The sequence below is a fragment of the Chelonia mydas genome, chromosome 12, assembly GCF_015237465.2.
Source record: "Chelonia mydas isolate rCheMyd1 chromosome 12, rCheMyd1.pri.v2, whole genome shotgun sequence".
Lineage (NCBI taxonomy): Eukaryota > Metazoa > Chordata > Testudines > Cheloniidae > Chelonia > Chelonia mydas.
Window position 1 is genome coordinate 1,620,563 of NC_051252.2, and position 19,718 is coordinate 1,640,280.

General features: G+C 51.9%; 1 protein-coding gene across 8 annotated transcripts in view; it reads left to right on the forward strand.

Annotated features, from left to right (window-relative positions):
• Positions 1-8,317: 8,317 nt before the first annotated feature.
• PDPR (pyruvate dehydrogenase phosphatase regulatory subunit) overlaps positions 8,318-19,718 on the forward strand; it is a 76,493-nt gene continuing 65,092 nt past the window's right edge. For 2 of the 8 annotated variants that reach the window (XM_037877326.2, XM_037877335.2), the window contains exons 1-3: positions 8,318-8,422; positions 9,449-9,569; positions 11,404-11,703. In XM_037877326.2, the coding sequence (XP_037733254.1) occupies positions 11,477-11,703 (227 nt within the window). In that variant the 5' untranslated portion in view covers positions 8,318-8,422; positions 9,449-9,569; positions 11,404-11,476. Of the gene's footprint in view, positions 8,458-8,664; positions 9,123-9,448; positions 9,570-11,403; positions 11,704-19,718 lie in introns of those variants that run through there. The other 6 variants (XM_037877328.2, XM_037877327.2, XM_037877329.2 and 3 more) reach the window with 6 other exon arrangements.

A 19,718-nucleotide genomic window follows, 5' to 3' on the forward strand; every position in this document is an offset into this window, starting at 1 on the left:
AGGGCTTTGGTCTCCTTCCCCCGGTGAACCTACTTTAAAGCCCTCCTCACTAGGTTAGCCAGTCTGCTTGCGAAGATGCTCTTCCCTCTCTTCGTTAGGTGGAGCCCGTCTCTACCTAGCACTCCTCCTTGGAACACCATCCCATGGTCAAAGAATCCAAAGCTTTCTCTCCGACACCACCTGCGTAGCCATTCGTTGACTTCCACGATTCGACGGTCCCTACCCCGGCCTTTTCCTTCCACGGGGAGGATGGACGAGAAGACCACTTGCGCCTCAAACTTCTTTATCCTTCTTCCCAGAGCCACGTAGTCTGCAGTGATCCGCTCAAGGTCATTCTTGGCAGTATCATTGGTGCCCACGTGGAGAAGCAGGAAGGGGTAGCGATCCGAGGCCTTGATGAGTCTCGGCAGACTCTCCGTCACATCGTGAATCTTAGCCCCTGGCAAGCAGCAGACTTCTCGGTTTTCCTGGTCGGGGCGGCAGATAGATGACTCGGTCCCCCTGAGGAGAGAGTCCCCGACCTCCACCACCCGCCTCCTTCTCTTGGTAAACCGGAATATGTAACTTTTTGTGGCTAAATAGAGTTAATTTATACAGACCCAAGCTATAAACAAGGGGTGGAGCAGGTTTGCTAGAACTGATAGTTCGGAAAAGTGTTGGTTGTCAACTCAAGGCCTATCAGGCAGTCCGTGTTCTCCTGTGACGTGAGTCCCGGTACGTTTGAACTGGCAGTCAGTGCACTAAGTAGGGAAGCCAAGTTCCCAGACCAGTTCGTCTGCTACATTCCAGTGAACCCAATGAGAATGCAGGACGCTGGTTGTTCGTGCTGCGTGTGTGCTATACACTATGTATACAGCCTGGGAGTACTGACACTCGCCCCACCGACTTCTGTCTTCTACTTCTCCAGCAGTATGTCTGGACATTTTTCGGTTTGTTAGCCCCTTTTCTTTTCTCTTGATGCTGCAAAAACGTCCATGAGGATCCTGTCTACCCTCTTGAGAGTCAGACACTTAACTGTAGTCACCGTAACTTAACAGATTTGGGCATTTTTAAATGGCTATTTTAAAATAAGTTCTAAACCAAAAAGCCTCCTACGTAATACTGTGCTGTTCTGACTCTCGAAGTGTTGAAGCCAAGGGTGTGATAGGAATGGGATTGACAGCCCTGGAACCTAAAGCCATCTGTCCGTAGAACAGGTGAAACACAGGTAGGAGCAGGGCAAGTTAGTTCTGAAACTCTAGTCTGTTCCCCAAAGGCTAAATTCTGCACTTGTGCAGTTCCCATCCAAGGGCAGAATTCTAACCATCAAATCTGAAATCCCAAATACTAACATGATTTACTAAAACAAAGTATACTAATATAAATAAGCAGTGCACACTGAATTACTAGGGGGCTGATCCTGTGTCCTGATTGAAATTAATGGCTTTATCTGCACGCATAAAGACTAGATGAGTAATGAGTGCCTACTCAGGGACTGCTATCTTAGAGAGAGTCATTTAAAATCAATTCCTTCAAACCTGCCACCTCTGCCATAAATCACTCCTTAGAAGCCACGCAGCATGAGACAGACTGCATGGTCTCAGCCATTAGGAACCCCAACTGCCTGCAAAACCCTTGAACGGAGCAATGTTACTGTCTGTCTCTCGTGGCGAGTAGCAAATCACCATGGGGAGTCTCCACAATACAAGCACTTGTCTGAATGAGGCAAGAAAAGCAGAGACTGAACTAGATCATGCTTCTGCTCCTTGTGAGGGGTGGATTCTAAAGGGGAAGGAGGAGAAGTGGGAAGCTGTGGAGGAAAAACTCATTTGGGGAGCTTTTAAGGGGGCACAGGATCAGTCCCTGGCCCCTTCATGGGGAGAGCAGGGGGAGGCCCACTAGGCTCTCCTGATCCAGACCTGAATCTGGCTCCCTCAGGAAAAACGGGAACACCAGATGCGAGCTGCAGGGAATCCTCTCCTTCCTCGTACCGCCCAGAGTGTCCTGTCCAAAGCTGGATTCTTAGCACAGGAACTCTGAGGCAAGCCACTGCCGGCTGGCATGGCCCACAGCACCTAGCAGCCAGCTGGGTGGGGAACCCTGCTTGCCTGGCCGTTCCGAACATGATGGAGGAAGCCCTGCAGTCCACCTCAAACACAAGTGAGCCTGCCCCTACCTGCCCAGGTTTGGTGTCTGAGGCCTGAAGACTGAGCCATAGGCTGGCAGAGCTTGTTTTACCAGCAGAGCTATGTCTGTTAGGGGTGTGATTATTTTTTTAAACCAACAGTTATGCTGGGAAGAGCCCTAGTGCAGATGCAGTTTTACTCGTCTAGCTCAGTGTTTCTCAAATGCGGCCACCAGGGGCTTTTCATATGGCCACAGATCACCTGGGTGGTGACTGGGATGAGGGAGAAGTATCAGTCCCTCTCCCTTCCTTCCTCTTGCTTCTGCATGTGCTACCCTGCACCTCCTCTGGAGACAGGTGGGGCACAGCACTGAAGGAGCAAGGTGAGTTCTTGACCTACGGGGGGGTGCACAGTGGGGCTCAGGCTTCCACGCCGGGGTGGTTGGGCAGCGGGCTCAGGTGGCAGGACTTGGGGAGCATGGCTGCGCAGACCAGGGCTCCAGCTATGGGGCTTCGGGCACCAACTCCTGGCTCCAGCTGCAATGTTTCAGGTTCTGACCCCCAGCTCTGACCACGCAGCCCCAGCCTGCGGCCAGGCCCTTGGGGCTTCAGGCTCCAACACATGGCCGCGCGGAAGCAGACTCTGATCCCTGGCTCTGGCTGTGCAATGCTAACCCCTGGCCACAAGTTCAACCCCCAGCTCTAGCCGCTGACCCAAGACACTAACCCTGAACACCAACCCCTTGCCCCGGCTGTGTGGCATTGGGTGCCACCCTGAGCTTCCGCAGGTACTGGTCCTGGGCGCCAATCCCCAGCAGTGGCCGCTGGCACCGGCCTCAGCTATGGATCCATGGCCCTGGCTGCCGAACCCGGACTCCAGCGGGCACCAGCCCCTGGTGCAGATCCCTGGTGATGGGTTCCGACCCCTTGCTGTATGGTTGTGGACTCCAACCCCGAGCCGCCGACCCCTAGCTTCAGCCATGCTGCAGTGACTGCTGGTACCAGGTGCCAGCACCCCAGGCCCGGCTGTGGGTGCTGACCCAGGCTCTGGGGCATGCTGGCCCCAGGTGCCAATCCCCAGCCTTGGCCATGCAGCAGCAGGTGCTGGCCCTAGATGTCAAGCCACAGTTCCCGGCTCCCGCTGAGCAGCACCTGCCCCAGGCTCTGGGTGCGGGCACTGATTCCCAGCCACACAGCTACCGACCCCTGGCTCTGGTCGCAGAACTCACTATCCACCCACATCGCTCCTGGCCCCTGCTACCTGCCCCAGCCTTGCATCCAGCCCCCACCCATTGCCCCTGGTCCCCCCTGATTTCCCCTCCAACCCCACTATCCAGGGCTTAATTTGTCCTGGGGCTTGCTGGGAAAAGTTATATTAGCAAACATGCAAATATCCCTTTTCACAGCATTATTTTTATTATTGAGCATGCAAAAAAAACCAAATAAACCTTCATAACTAAATTACAATGGTTTGGATGTCTATATGTGCATATTTATTTTTCCTAAAGCTGCTAAAAGTATTTTAGGAAAGTGTTGGTGCAGCCACCGAAAAATTTGTTGTGAGAACCCCTGTTCTAGCTCATTTCGCTTCCCTGCACCAGAATCAGAAGTAACAATAAGCACTTTTATACTGATAAACCTACGTCCCTGCTAGGGGTGGTTTTGCTCCTGGCCTAGTTAAAGCAGCAAAGCTTCCAGAGTGAGGTTCATGCTGTCATCCTCCCCCAGGAGCAGAAAGAGGCAGGAGAGAGCGCCCGGAAGGGCAGTCGGTGCAGTGCAAAATCTCTTCAGCCTGACTAGTTCTTCACTGCCTGTGTCTTCACCCAGTCAGCAAGGAATTCTGGGCCATGGCTGAAGAACTTTCTCTTTGTTGTTTGGGTGACACTGAAAGATTTCTCCTATTCTCTCTCTGCTTAAAACCAGCACTTAAGCTTAAATATGTGTGCTGCTTATTAGATGCAAACAAGTTTAGAACAAGATCAAAGACCACAAACCTGTATAAAGGAATCATTCAGATTCCTGGGGGTTCTTGTTCTGAGGAAAAGGTGCTATGAAGAATCCGTCACCACGGAAGGACCCTGGGTGGGTTTTGAAGGACTGTTCACCTGCCTGACTCTTTACTGTGGTTGGGGTGTGCTCTCCAGTGCTGTTAATAAATGTTCTCTCTGACGTTTTTACCTTAAGAATAAATGTGCTTGCTTAGAAAGAGCTATGTGGTAGTTTAACTGTGCCAATTTCGTTCTTTATAGCCTTCGAGAGGGCAAAGAAGGCCTGCTTAGGCAGCCTAACTTGCTGGGAAATACAGTGTCGGGCGAGAACTGTGCAGCCTGGAAATACCCTGCTCAGGAGGGAGAGAGACGCGTGTCTCTGCCCAAGAGAGGTGAGGGCTGGAGAGCTGGAAGGCTGAGAGTGGGTGGAGAAAAAGTGTCTGGGAGTGTTGCCAGATTTGCCCGTTACTTTGGGGTTCGCTCATTTATTAGGGTTACTCTTCTGGGGGGGGGGGTCCTGCTTGTGTCACTTGTGTTCTCATATGGAGCTCTGCTTCTCCTTTCTGCAAGTCCCCTCCCAATGGAGCTTCCTGCAGGACCTACGTTCCCCAGGGCTGGGTTCCTCCAGCCCAGAGTCAGACGAACACACACGCACATTAACAGAGCGCGTCTGAGAGGACGGGGTTAATCAGCACTCCCAAGCTGACCCCTTAGATGCCCCTGGGCTCAGCAGACTGGGTCGAGCAGCACTTCCAAGCTGCCACCTTCAGATATCCCAGCACAGAGGCAGGGTATCATAAAGATACTTGTAAACACCCATCTGAGGTAAAATTTTTGGTATTAATGTTACCTCCTGCACTCCAAACTCCTCGACCCCAACTTCTAGCCCCCTCCTACACCATAAACCCCTCATCTCTGGCCCCACCCGGAGTCTGCACCCGCAGTCCTCACCCCCCCTGCACTCCAACATCCTGCACCCTGGACCACCCCAGAGCCCTCACCCCTCTCCCACACTGCTGCCCAGTGAAAGTGAGTGAAGGTGAGGGGAGAGCGAGGGACAGAGAGAGGGGGGATGGAGCAAGCGGGGGTGGGGCCTCAAACAAGGGCAGGGGCAATGGTGTTCGGTTTTGTACCATTAGAAAGTTGGCAACCCCATGGAGGTGAACTCAGTGCCTCTCTCTACCTTGGATTCTAGCCCAGGGCCCCTGGTAGCAGGTGGCTAAGGTTTGGCTGGGCAGCCCTCTTGCTTCTTCCCTAGGAGGGTCCATCTTCTCAGGGTGGTGGCGGGAGTCTGCCCTGAAGGTGAGCGCCTGCTCCCAGTTCTCGGTGTAACCCAGAAAGAGGAGCCGGCAGCAAGCTGTCCCGCTGCTCTGTTCTCTCCAGGAACTCATGGCGCTCGGCTGTGCTGGTCTCTGGCCAAGGGCCCGTCTGCCACCTCGGTGGCGGCTGGGCGGGGGGCGGTTTCCCCCTCCCCCAAAGAGGGGGGGCACAGTGGAGTGGGCTGGGGCCGGGTCGCTCCACTTCCCGCTGCCCCGTGATTGTGGGGTTGGGTCCACTCTGCAATCACTGGGCAGCAGGAAGTGGAGCGACCCGGCCCCAACCAGCTCTGCTCTGCCAGTGAGTGCTGGGGGGGCGGTGTCTCCTCTGCCCCCCAAGTCTGGGGAGGAGACGGAGCAGTGGGGAAGGGGCATGGGATGGGGAAGAGAAGGGGGCACGGGAGGTGGGGATGGGGGGAAGAAAGGGTAGGGGGAAAGAGGCAGGGGGAAGGAAGGGGGTGGGATGGGGAGGATATGGAGCAGTGGGAAGGGGCATGGGATGGGGAAGAGAAGGGGGCAGGGGAAGCGGGGGCAGGGCTGGGAGAAAGAGGCAGTGGGGAGGAAGGGGGTGGGGAAGGTTGGGGAGGAGATGGAGAGGTAGGGAAGGGGCACCAGATGGGGAAGAGAAGGGGGCAGGAGAGGCGGGGGTGGGGGGAAGCAAGGGTAGGGGGGAAGGAAAGGGGTGGATGGGGAGAGGATGGAGCAGGGGGGAAGGAAGGGGGTGGGATGGGGAGAGGATGGAGCGGTGGGGAAGGGGTACGAGACGGGGAAGAGAAGGGGGTGGGGAAGTGGGGCCGGTGGAAAGAGGCAGTGGGGAAGGCTGGAGAGGAGATGGAGAGGTGGGGAAGGGACATGGGATGGGGAAGAGAAAGGGAAGCTGGAGCCCAGCCTGCGGCATCACCTTGGCAGAAGCTGGGGCTCCCCTGTTAAGCAGGCCCATTGAACCCTCACCCTGACAAGCCCCATCTCCCCTGCATCTGTACCACCCTGAAGTGCCCCCCCCAGACACTGTCCCCACTGAGCCCCAAACACCTGCTCCTAGACCCCCCCCCCGCAGAGCCCCAAACACCTTCACCTGGATCCCCTGCAGAGACCATATCCCCTGCACCTGGAACCCCCAATGAGCTTCTGTGCATCCAGATCCCCCACTGAGCCGCCCGCACCCAGACTGCCCCACAGCGAACTCTCTGACCCCCACCTGGATCCCCCCTCCCCCGCTAAGTCCCTCTGCACTTGGATCCTGCTGCTGGGCTGAGCCTGCTCACCCACCCTGGGGGCCTGGCGCAGAGGGGCAGGGCTCCGGGTGTTTCTGGGGCAGGCCTGGCCCTTTCGCTGTGTCAGGGTCGGGTGCAGCCTCACTGCCCAGTCCCTGTCCCCGGGCGAGGTGGGGAGGCTGCAGGGTGATCTCCCACCTCCATGCAGCCAGTGGCCTCTGCTCCTCACTGCCAGGCCGGAGCCTCCACATCGATTTATTGACAAATAAAATTGGCAGAATTTTAAAACGTGCACAGACCGTTTAATTTTTGGTGCAGAGTCCCCCCAGGACGATGGGGCGCTGTGCAGCTGTGATGGGGGGACTGTGAGGAGGGTGGTGGGCAGTGAGGAGGTCTCTGGGGGGGGGGCAAGCGGTGCGGTGTGCAGGGTGCTGCACCGTTCTGGTGGGAGGTCACCAGGGGAGGTCTCTGGAGGGGTGGCGGGGGGGGCAAAGAGATCTGTGGGGGGAGGTCTCTGGAGGGGTGGGGGGGGCACACAGACCTGTGGGGGGGAGGTCTCTGGGGGGGGGCGGGGGGGTACAGAGGCCTGGGGGGGGCGGGGGGGGTACAGAGACCTGTGGGGGGAGGTCTCTGGAGGGGTGGGGGGGGCACACAGACCTGTGGGGGGAGGTCTCGGGGGGGGGGGGCGGGGGGTACAGACATCTGTGGGGGGAGGTCTCTGGGAGGAGGTTGGGGGGCACACAGACCTGTGGGGGGAGGTTTCTGGGGGGTCACAGACACCTGTGGGGGGAGGTCTGTGGGGGGTGGGGGGGCACACAGATCTGTGGGGGGAGGTCTCTGGAGGCGGGGCGGGGGGTACAGACACCTGTGGGGGGAGGTCTCTGGGAGGAGGTTGGGGGGCACACAGACCTGTGGGGGGAGGTCTGTGGGGGGTGGGGGGGGCACACAGACCTGTGGGGGGAGGTCTCTGGAGGGGTGGCGGGGGGGTACAGAGACCTGTGGGGGGAGGTCTGTGGGGGGTGGGGGGGGCACACAGATCTGTGGGGGGAGGTCTCTGGAGGCGGGGCGGGGGGTACAGACACCTGTGGGGGGAGGTCTCTGGGAGGAGGTTGGGGGGCACACAGACCTGTGGGGGGAGGTCTGTGGGGGGTGGGGGGGGCACACAGACCTGTGGGGGGAGGTCTCTGGAGGGGTGGCGGGGGGGTACAGAGACCTGTGGGGGGAGGTCTGTGGGGGGTGGGGGGGCACACAGATCTGTGGGGGGAGGTCTCTGGAGGCGGGGCGGGGGGGTACAGACACCTGTGGGGGGAGGTCTCTGGGAGGAGGTTGGGGGGCACACAGACATGTGGGGGAGGTCTCTGGAGGGGGGGCCACTTCCCAGTGCCTCTTTCCCCCTGCCCCCACTTCGCCCCCCTTTTCTTCCCCATCCCATGCCCCTCCCCCACTGCCCCATGTCCGCCCCGCCCCCTCTCTCTCCGAGCCCTGCCCCCCTTCCCAGCAGAGCCCACTGACTGACAGGCCTCCAGCGGGGGCGGGGCCTCAGCTCGCCCCGCCCACAGCGTGGGGGCGCCGCTTGCGCCTCCGGCTCCGGCCCGCCCCCGTCGTGCCTTGAAGGCGGAAGCCCAGGGCCCGCCCGCCGCACTTGCCGGCCCCCAGCAGCAACAAGCCCACGTGGGGCGCGGGAGGGGGGAGGAGCTGGAGGAGACGGGGATGGCTCTTGATTGGTCCGCGCGCCGTTGTCGTACTGTGGGCGAGAGCCGTAAAGTGCGGGAGGTCGGGCGCGGGCGAAGCTCGCGGCAGGTGAGGCAGCGACCCCCCCCGTTCCCCGCGCAGAGGTGACCCTGGGCGCCGGGACCCTCCCGCCTGGGACCGGCCGGGGTGGGGCGGCCCCGCCCGCTGCGGCTGGTCTCGGGGTGGGCCGGGGCGCTGGGGGCCGCGGGGCCGGGGCCGGGGGCGGGTCGGCGCTGGGGGCCGGGGCCGGGGCCGGGGCGGGTCGGCGCTGGGGGCCGCGGGGCGCGGACGGTCTGGGCGCGGGCCTGGCGGGGCTGGCGGCTGACCTCAAGCCGCGAGGGGCGGCAGAGGCGCTGCGAGCCGGGGTCAGGCTGGGAAGCAGCCGTGACAGCCGGAGGCCGGATCCCCGGTGTAGGAGATGAAGCTCCGCAGTGAGCGGTGTAAAATGCTCCCTTGAGCAGGGCAGGTCAGCGCCCAGCTCCGGGCTGGGGGGCTCCGCGGGTCTGGTGGGTCACGCGCTGAACGTGAGTCGGGGTAACGCTGTTGCAAAAAGAAGACCCATGTCATGTTAGAAAGTGTGTTCATAGGCGTATCGTGTGTGGCAGCTGGGAAGTGGTAGCTCCACTCTTCTTGGCACTGCTGAGGCCTCCGGTGTGGCCAGTTCTGGGTGCTACACTAAGAGAGCAACACACTGTTGAGAGTCCAGAGGAGAGCAGTAAAAAGAGCCGTTTAGAAAACCTGACCGAGGAGGAAAGGTTGAGAGAGATGGGTATGTTCCATGTAGAGATGCCAAGGTGGGGGAGTGTAGGGAACCTGATAACAGTTTTCAGATTCTTTAAGGGCTGTTATGAAGAGGATGGTGGCCAATTGATCTCCATGTGCACCAAGTGTAGGACAAGAAGTAATTCGCGTAGTTTGCAGCAAGAGAGATTTAGGCTAGGTATTAGGGAAAAAGTTTTTTTAATTATAAGGATAGTTAAGCATTGGAACAAGTTACCTAGGGAGCTTGTGCAATCTCTCTCATTAGAGGTTTTGAAGAACAAGTTAGACAAACACCTGGCAGGGGTGATCTACATGAATTTAATTCTGCCTCAGCACAGGGAGATGGACTTGATGACCTCTTCAGGTTCCTTTCAGCTCTACATTTTTGTGATTTCTGGCATGATGCTCTTGATTATGAGTGGTAATAATGGCTGGGGCTTTAAAGAAATCTAAGGTAGGTGCCCAACTCCCATTAAAATTCAAACTCCATTGGAGTCCACTCTTGTTGGACATGTCTAAAATGAGATTGTAAGGCTGCGGCTGGGGGACAGGCACCTTGGCCCTGACCCAGTCCTGCCCCAACCAGGAGAGAGGTGCCCCTTGGCCCTGACCCGGCTTGGCCTTGACCTGCCGGGCTACAGGCACCCCTCCCCCAACCCAGCCCTGGACCTGCTGTGGCCAGGGGACAGGTGCCCCTCCCCCGGCTCAGCTAGGCCTGGACCTGGCACGGCTGGGGAAGAGGTGTCTCTCCCCCCCAAGTCCAGGTGCTGCTGCTGGGGGGGAGTCCTCTCTCCCCACTGTAGCCCCAAGGAGCCCTGCTGGAGCCCGCACCCTCTCGCACTCCAATTCTCTGCCTCAGCCCTAAGCCCCCACCCCCACTCCAAACTCCTTGGCCCCACCCCACCACATGAATTTTGTTATGTACACCAATATGGAGGTGATGTGTCACACATCACTTCCATATTGATGTACATAACAAAACTCATTTCGCACATGGGTGGGAAGATTAGAGGGAACACTGGTTGGGGGTGAACTGAAGAAAGGGAGAAATGTTATATAACTGGTGAGCTCCAGTGTGTGAATCATAGCAGTGGGACTAGACCGTGTATCAAGCTGAGCAATGCTAACTGTACAGCAAGGAGCCTTCAGCAGCATCCATGGTCAAACTAGCATCATTATGAAGCAACTGTATAGCCTCAAGTCGAAGCTGTCCGGATTCTAGTTCGTGCAGGCTGTGCCTCTCCATTCAAATAAAGGACAAAAACGTATCACTTCATTCATAAACTCCACATTTTGCCAATTAATTTCAGAAGCCAGTTAAAAATTCTCTACAGTCCTTCATGGACTCGACTTTCTCTATTTCATTCCCTGCACCCTCCACTCAGTTCACATTTCAGAGTAGCAGCCGTGTTAGTCTGTATTCGCAAAAAGAAAGGGAATACTTGTGGCACCTTAGAGACTAACCAATTTATTTGAGCATAAGCTTTCGTGAGCTACAGCTCACTTCATCGGATGCATAAAAGTGGAAAATGCAGTGAGGATGTTTTTATCCACACAGACCAGGAAAAGATGGGTGTCTATCACTTCAAAAGGTTTTCTCCCCCCACCCCACTCTGCTGCTGGTAATAGCTTATCTAAAGTGATCACTCTCCTTACAATGTGTATGATAATCAAGGTGGGCCATTTCCAGCACAAGTCCAGGGTTTAACAAGAACGTCTGAGGAGCGGGGAGGGGGGCGGGGGAAGGGGGTAGGAAAAAACAAGAGGAAATATGAAAGCTTATGCTCAAATAAATTGGTGAGTCTCTAAGGTGCCACAAGTACTCCTTTTCAGTTCACATTGGCCTCTTCTCTGTCTCATCACATGATCTTGCCTGTGTTGGTGCAAGAGCCTTTTCTCTGCAGCTCTTGTCACCTGGAATGGACGTCCTGGGTATATGTAAAAACTTTCTTGTTTTCTTCCTCATTACTGAGCTAAGCCAAATTCAGAAGAGAGAAACTCTGGGTCTCATCAGTCTCCTGATCGGTCTAGTTCCTTTCAGTAGTAAGGCTGTTCTTTGAGAACTCTCAAAGTCTGCCCAGTCTGTTTTCCTGCTTACTCATCCATCAGCATTTAAAGATCCCAAGTTGTCAGTATAGAGGCTTTCAGATACCTTATTGCACATCATGTATTACATTGTCCCAGTCACTACGCTCCTCCTCCCTACCCCTGAGTTCCCAAGAACAGCTTTGCGCACATGTTCTCTGATAAATGGTAATAATAATCTCTGTTGCTTTTTCCTTCCCTAGAAGAAGTGGCAGTGAGCTAGCATCTTAACGTGTGTAGGTGGTGTGTCGAGAAAGCTGACTGACACCCGTTGGGATGTTTCTTCGGTTACTGTCAGATGTCCGGTGGCGGACAGCCAGCCCAAGATGGAGAAGCCTGTCCAGCTCCCGGCACATGACCACATCTGCGGCAGAGCCTCCCCCCATTTCCCTGCCAGCTCAGGCACAGGTGGTAATCTGTGGTGGTGGAATCGTGGGCACCTCCATTGCATACCACCTCTCCAAGCTAGGATGGAAGGATATAGTCTTACTGGAACAGGGCAGGTAAGAGTTTGATTTTTTTCTTCATTAAAGCATACTGAAACCAAAACCTCAGAACTGTATGGGACTTGCGCACACACAGTATCTTTCTTTGTGTGATCTTTTCATCATCTTACTTTCTCCCAGCATTGGAGCTGCTAACACTGCACATCAGTGATATAACCTAAGTCAAACCATTGGCTTTGCCTTTTCTTCACAGGCCCCCAGGTAATTGCATATTGTGAGCTCTACCCTACCCAGAAGAACTTTATAGGCCATTCTTCGAAGCCTAAATGCCTCATGTAGGTCAAGAAAAGTAATAACTTTAGTTTTCAAACTATACTTGAGTCTTCTTTCTTTTCCACACTAAACTTTCTCACTGCTATCATGATGATCTTGCTGGCCTCCCAATTTATTTAAGATCTCTCACTCCAACTTCTGAACAAACTCCAACATAAACAAAGGAACTGCTTCTTTGTTTGTCTACACAGGGATAAAAAAATCTCTGGCTGGCTCGGGTCAGCTGATTTGGGCAGTAGGGCTGAAAAATTGCAGAGTCGGTATTCAGGCTTGGGCTGTGGAACCCTGTGAGGGTGGACAGTCTCAGAGCTTGGGTTCCATCCCAAGCCCCAACGTCTACACAGCAATTTTTAGCCCTGCAACCTGAGCCCTGTGAGCTCAAGTCAGCTGACCTGGGCCAACCACAGCCATACTTTTATCCCTCTGTAGACACATCCTGAGTTTATGATCCTTCATCCACTATATTAAATTCTTAGTCTTTTTGCCAAACCTTCAGCAATCTGTACTTAAGGCAGAGACTAGGGTGGGGTCTAGATGAAGAATTGTTGAGTTGGGAGAGGGCAATGTTAAATTTATTTCTTTGTGTATGTAAGGGAGGCTAGGGTGTAGACTCAGGCCTGCCTGCACAAATTTGCACCATTTTAGCTAAACCTGTGCAAACCTTTGTGTGGATGCTGTAAGCCATTTCTAACTGTATCTAGGATTGCCCACACAGGGACTTAACTACACAAGTAGATCTGTGCAGACAAACCCATAATATCCTCAATCCTGTAATAGCTTTAGCCCATAGCTTTATGCATGTGAATAGTCCCACTGAGGTCAGGCGGCTCTCATGAGTAAAGTTACATAAACATCATCATAGAATCATACGACTGGAAGGGACCTCGAGAGGTCATTTAGTCCAGTCCCCTGCATTCATGGCAGGACCAAGTATTATGTACATACACATTGAGTGTTTGTAGAATAAAGCCCTGAGTTCATTCTGTCTGTGCTCCCTGCTAAGTGGAGGAACCTAGACTTGCTAGGGTTACTGATGGGCAGGTTAAGCCCTTGAGAAATTTTAAAATAAAACAATTTTACAGTTTCATTTCAGTTGATTTTGTGCCTGCAAGTCCCAGCTTTTCTATGAATTTTCACTACTATGGTAGTTTTGCATCAAAACACATGGAATTCCACGCTCCCCAATTTGTGCTTGTGTTTAATGCAAAATTTAATCTTCATACAAATTAAATGTTGAGGGTCTTTCTCATAATGAGGCCATCTGAATGAAAACAGGTCTATGTGACACTCAAATGATCCTGCAAAATAAAGGAAAGAAACCCAGAAAATTTTGCATGTTCTTCATAAAATTGGACCTTCAGCTTTCAGTCATTGATAAGAAGCTACTGCTAGGGCTTGTTACACTACCAAGTTTTGTTGACAAAACTTATGTCGACACCCAAAGGTTGACAAAACAAAAATCGCCAAAGGGTGTTCACGCTTGCTCCCTCTGTTGACAGATCATGTCCGCATAGGGGACTCCATCATTGACAAGGTGAGCAATGCACCGTGGGTATGTATCCCACAGTGCAGTGTTGTGGAAAGGAAGAGCTGATCCCTGCACATCTTGGGATTCTCTGAGTTCTCCCACAGCCCCCTCAGCTGCCGAGAGCAACATTTGAGGAATGGCAAAGCAGCACAGCAGTCTGTCTCCTTCCCACTGCAGCAGCTGTCTGCCTGCTGCTGTGTTCCTAGTGCAGGGCAGAACAGGAGCATTCCAATGATTTGCTCTTTGTTTGTTCCCCAAACGGAGCAGCTTTCCAGAGCTTTGAAAGAGGAGGGGCACATGCCTGCAGGGCACCAGAGATCAAAACACTGAGCAGAGCAATCAGGGCAGGCATTGTAGGATATTGGCCGAAGCCAGTTCTGTCGACAAAACAATCAGCAGTGTCTACACTGGTTCTTTGCGGACAATAAAGGGAGGGGAAAAGACAAGTCTCTCGTAGGGGTGGAAGTTTTTTGTCGCCAAACTGGGTGTTTTTCGTGACACAAATCCCATTGTAGTGTGTATGCTTTTTCTGTTTTGTCACCAAAAGGCAGTTTTTGGTGACAAAACTTGATAATTTAGACAAGGCCCTAGACTTCTTTCAGTCCTTAAACATCCATTCAATCCTTAAATTACTTGATTCACACAGAGAGTGAATCAAGTAATCTTGTCTGAGAGCCTTTTTAAACTGAGTGCCCTATTGAGTCCAGGTGGAAGCTATTTCTGATTGGCTGTTTAGCCTCTACACCAACTTTTTCTAGAACAATTCTCTTCACATGGGAAGCTCCTCCAGTGGGGTTGGCTTTCAGGGCAGTACCCAAGTTGGCCTTCTTGTATAGTTTTGTCATTACATTTCTGATCACAGCAGTGGCTGTGAAGCTAATACTTAGTCCTGCCTTGAGTGCAGGGGTCTGGACTAGATGACCTCTCGAGGTCCCTTCCAGTTCTATGATTCTAGCGGTACCAAGCCCACGGTACTTACCCATTGTGCCGTGTGCACTGCTGGCCTGAGCCCTGAGTGGGTCCTCTGCCTGCCTGCCTTTGCAGGGAATTAACTTCTTCCTTTTCAGTGGGGCACATACACTTCATCACAGGTCCCTGGTGAGCTAGTTGCGATACAAGCCCAGTCCATGTACATACTGAGAAAAAGCATTGTGTTAGAAAATCAGTTAACTTAGACATTTTAATTAGCATGACATTAAACATGGTTGTGACATAGCTGACCCGATATTAGGTGCTTTGTGTTATATATACAACTTTTTCCTCCCCCTAAATAGTGCCCTGCTTTTTTACACATGCTATCTGGTCACCCTGTTTACTGTACACAAGAATACCTATGTTTTAAAAATGTCAGCTGGATATTATTTATGAAGGTTATAGCATAGACAGGGTTACTGAGGTGTTACTTTCTTACAGGAGATAGATATGATAGACAATAGTGAGCTCTGCGAAGGCCTGTGCGGCAAAGTGTCAGCTGGTGTAATGGCAGGAAAAATGGGTTAATCGCCCTGGGAATCCTGGCAATGTGGTGATAGTATGCTTAGATCTAATTGTCATTTCTTTACATGTTCAGAGAATTTCAAAGGGTAAGATTCTAGTGGCACCACAGCAGTCCCTTGCCCAGTAATATAGATGTACAGTAGTTAGAACATATAAAAGTATCAGAGTAGCAGCCGTGTTAGTCTGTATTCGCAAACGAAAAGGAGGACTTGTGGCACCTTAGAGACTAACCAATTTATTTGAGCATAAGTTTTCGTGTTCATCGGATGTAGCTCACGAAAGCTTATGCTCAAATAAATTTGTTAGTCTCTGAGGTGCCACAAGTCCTCCTTTTCTTTTTTGCAGATACAGACTAACACGGCTTCTACTCTGAAACCTCAGCGGAATATTTTTCATGTTGTCAGAATGTCTATTGTCATGAATTCTCATAAATTTCAAAAGGTGAGCTGAAAGTCATTTCAGGAATCACACCTGCCTGAGTCCTCTTGCTGATTTTTATGCTTTTATAGCCATATTTTTGTATTTTAAAGTGTTTCTCTCGTTGCTGTGTGAAAGACCTATACAAATAGGCAGAACTGATTATAGAGGGGAAATAGTATATTTCTTGGAAACAGAGGGCAGTGTTTTTAGCACTCTAAACCTCTTTGTATTCTCTCTTAATTTGGTTCATGTAAAGTTTCATTGTTCACACATTGACAGGATTAGTGGTTGCAGCCTGTGGACTATTAAGTGCTCCAAAGCACAGAATTGTAGAATATCAGGGTTGGAAGGGACATCGGGAGGTCATTTAGTCCAACCCTCTGCTCAAAGCAGGATCAATCCCCAAGTAAATCATCCCAGCCAGGGCTTTGTCAAGTGTGACCGTAAAAACCTCTAAGGAAGGAGATTCCACCACCTCCCTAGGTAACGCATTCCAGTGCTTCATCACCCTCCTGGTGAAAAGGTTTTTCCTAATATCCAATCTAAACCTCCCCCACTACAACTTGAGACCATTACTCCTTGAGATGTCAAGAGTAACAAGAAGGGTTTCTTCAGGTATGTTGGCAACAAGAAGAAAGCCAAGGAAAGTGTGGGCCCCTTACTAAATGAGGGAGGCAACCTAGTGACAGAGGATGTGGAAAAAGCTAATGTACTCAATGCTTTTTTTGCCTCTGTTTTCACTAACAAGGTCAGCTCCCAGACTGCTGCGCTGGGCATCACAGAATGGGGAAGAGATGGCCAGCCCTCTGTGGAGATAGAGGTGGTTAGGGACTATTTAGAAAAGCTGGACGTGCACAAGTCCATGGGGCCGGACGAGTTGCATCCGAGAGTGCTGAAGGAATTGGCGGCTGTGATTGCAGAGCCCTTGGCCATTATATTTGAAAACTCGTGGCGAACGGGGGAAGTCCCGGATGACTGGAAAAAGGCTAATGTAGTGCCAATCTTTAAAAAAGGGAAGAAGGAGGATCCTGGGAACTACAGGCCAGTCAGCCTCACCTCAGTCCCTGGAAAAATCATGGAGCAGGTCCTCAAAGAATCAATCCTGAAGCACTTACATGAGAGGAAAGTGATCAGGAACAGTCAGCATGGATTCACCAAGGGAAGGTCATGCCTGACTAATCTAATCGCCTTTTATGATGAGATTACTGGTTCTGTGGATGAAGGGAAAGCAGTGGATGTATTGTTTCTTGACTTTAGCAAAGCTTTTGACGCGGTCTCCCACAGTATTCTTGTCAGCAAGTTAAGGAAGTATGGGCTGGATGAATGCACTATAAGGTGGGTAGAAAGCTGGCTAGATTGTCGGGCTCAACGGGTAGTGATCAATGGCTCCATGTCTAGTTGTCAGCCGGTGTCAAGTGGAGTGCCCCAGGGGTCGGTCCTGGGGCCGGTTTTGTTCAATATCTTCATAAATGATCTGGAGGATGGTGTGGATTGCACTCTCAGCAAATTTGCGGATGATACTAAACTGGGAGGAGTGGTAGATACGCTGGAGGGGAGGGATAGGATACAGAAGGACCTAGACAAATTGGAGGATTGGGCCAAAAGAAATCTGATGAGGTTCAATAAGGATAAGTGCAGGGTCCTGCACTTAGGATGGAAGAATCCAATGCACCGCTACAGACTAGGGACCGAATGGCTAGGCAGCAGTTCTGCGGAAAAGGACCTAGGGGTGACAGTGGACGAGAAGCTGGATATGAGTCAGCAGTGTGCCCTTGTTGCCAAGAAGGCCAATGGCATTTTGGGATGTATAAGTAGGGGCATAGCGAGCAGATCGAGGGACGTGATCGTTCCCCTCTATTCGACACTGGTGAGGCCTCATCTGGAGTACTGTGTCCAGTTTTGGGCCCCACACTACAAGAAGGATGTGGATAAATTGGAGAGAGTCCAGCAAAGGGCAACAAAAATGATTAGGGGTCTAGAGCACATGACTTATGAGGAGAGGCTGAGGGAGCTGGGATTGTTTAGTCTGCAGAAGAGAAGAATGAGGGGGGATTTGATAGCTGCTTTCAACTACCTGAAAGGGGGTTCCAAAGAGGATGGCTCTAGACTGTTCTCAATGGTAGCAGATGACAGAACGAGGAGTAATGGTCTCAAGTTGCAATGGGGGAGGTTTAGATTGGATATTAGGAAGAACTTTTTCACTAGGAGGGTGGTGAAACACTGGAATGCGTTACCTAGGGAGGTGGTAGAATCTCCTTCCTTAGAGGTTTTTAAGGTCAGGCTTGACAAAGCCCTGGCTGGGATGATTTAACTGGGAATTGGTCCTGCTTCGAGCAGGGGGTTGGACTAGATGACCTTCTGGGGTCCCTTCCAACCCTGATATTCTATGATTCTGTGATGGGTTGGATCACAGAAACCCCTTTAGGACTGCCATCTGATGTGCCTAGACTACCTCTGAGCCTGTTTTCCCTTCTAGCTTGGGAATTCAGTCCCTTGCCTGGTATGAGCCAGACATGCTTGCCTGTTGCAAACACACATCCAAGTCTGAACCACATTCCCCACAAGCCACAGGCTTAACTGAAAACCGCTTAAGTGCTCCTGTCTCCAGCACTCAGATATCAAACTCCCAATGAGGTCCAAACCACAAATCCGTTTTACCCTGTATAAAGCATATACAGGGTAAACTCATAAATTGTTCGCCCTCTATAACACTGATAGAGATATGCACAGCTGTTTGCCCCCCCAGCTATTAATACATACTCTGCGTTAATTAATAAGTAAAAAGTGATTTTATTAAATACAAAAAGGAGGATTTAAGTGGTTCCAAGTAATAACAGAACAAAGTGAATTGCCAAGCAAAATAAAATAAAACACAGAAGTCTAAGCCTAATACAGTAAGAAAGTGGTTACAGATGAAATCTCACCCTCAGAGATGTTCCAGTAAGCTTCTTTTACAGACTAATTTCTTTTTAGTTTGGTCCAGCAGTCACTCCCACCCCCATGGTTACTGTCCTTTGTTTCAGTTTCTTTCAGGTATCCTTTGGGGGTGGAGAGGCTGCCTCTTGAGCCAGCTGAAGACAAAATGGAGTGGTTTCCCAGGGGTTTATATAGTTTCTCACTTGTGTAGAATCATAGCTCAGCATGGAGTATTGGAATCACATGGGCAAGTCACATGTCCATGCGTGACTCAGTTGTCTACAGGCCAAGCTGAAAGCTTAGATATGTACTGGCGTCTGTCAAGGTCCATTGTTAACCAAGTACTTCCATTTACTTGAATAACCCCTTTGAAGTGTGTTGACCGAATCTGCCGTATGTGCTTCCTACAGCAAACACTTTAAATACAAGCATAGAGCCAACGCTTATAACTTCAGATATAAAAGTGATACATGCATACAAATAGGATGAATACATGCGGAAGAACATAATCTTTGCAAAGATATGTTACATGGCATATCTAGCATAAAACCTATTCCAGTTATGTCATATTTACACTCATAAGCATATTTCTGTAAAGCATTATGGGGTGCAACGTCACACCCACAATAAACAAAGATGTCTGAAACTCCGTGCATAACCAGTTGCTTCTCAACAGTGATTCTCTGTAGGGCGCTGAGGTTATAGAATCATAGAAGATTAGGGTTGGAAGAGACCTCAGGAGGTCATCTAGTCCAACCCCCTGCTCAAGGCAGGACCAACACCAATTAAATCATCCCAGCCAGGGCTTTGTCAAGCCGGACCTTAAAAACTTCTACGGATGGCGTTTCCACCACCTCCCTAGGTAACCCATTCCAGTGCTTCACCACCCTCCTAGTGAAATAGTGTTTCCTAATATCCAACCTAGACCTCCCCCACTGCAACTTGAGACCCTTGCTCCTTGTTCTGTCATCTGCCACCACTAAGAATGGCCTAGATCCATCCTCTTTGGAACCCCCTTTCAGGCAGCTATCAAATCTCCCCTCACTCTTCTCTTCTGCAGACTAAACAAGCCCAGTTCCCTCAGCCTCTCCTCATAAGTCATGTGCCCCAGTGCTCTGATCATTTTTGTTGCTCTCCACTAGACTCTCTCCAATTTTTCCTACATCCTTTCTGTAGTGGGGGGCCCAAAACTGGACGCAGTACTCCAGATATGGCCTCACCAGTGCCAAATAGAGGGGAATAGTCACTTCCCTCAATCTGCTGGCAGTGCTCCTACTAATACAGCCCAATATGCCGTTAGCCTTTTTGGCAACAAGGGCATGCTGCCGACTCATATCCAGCTTGTCATCTGCTGTTATCGCCAGGTCCTTTTCTGCAG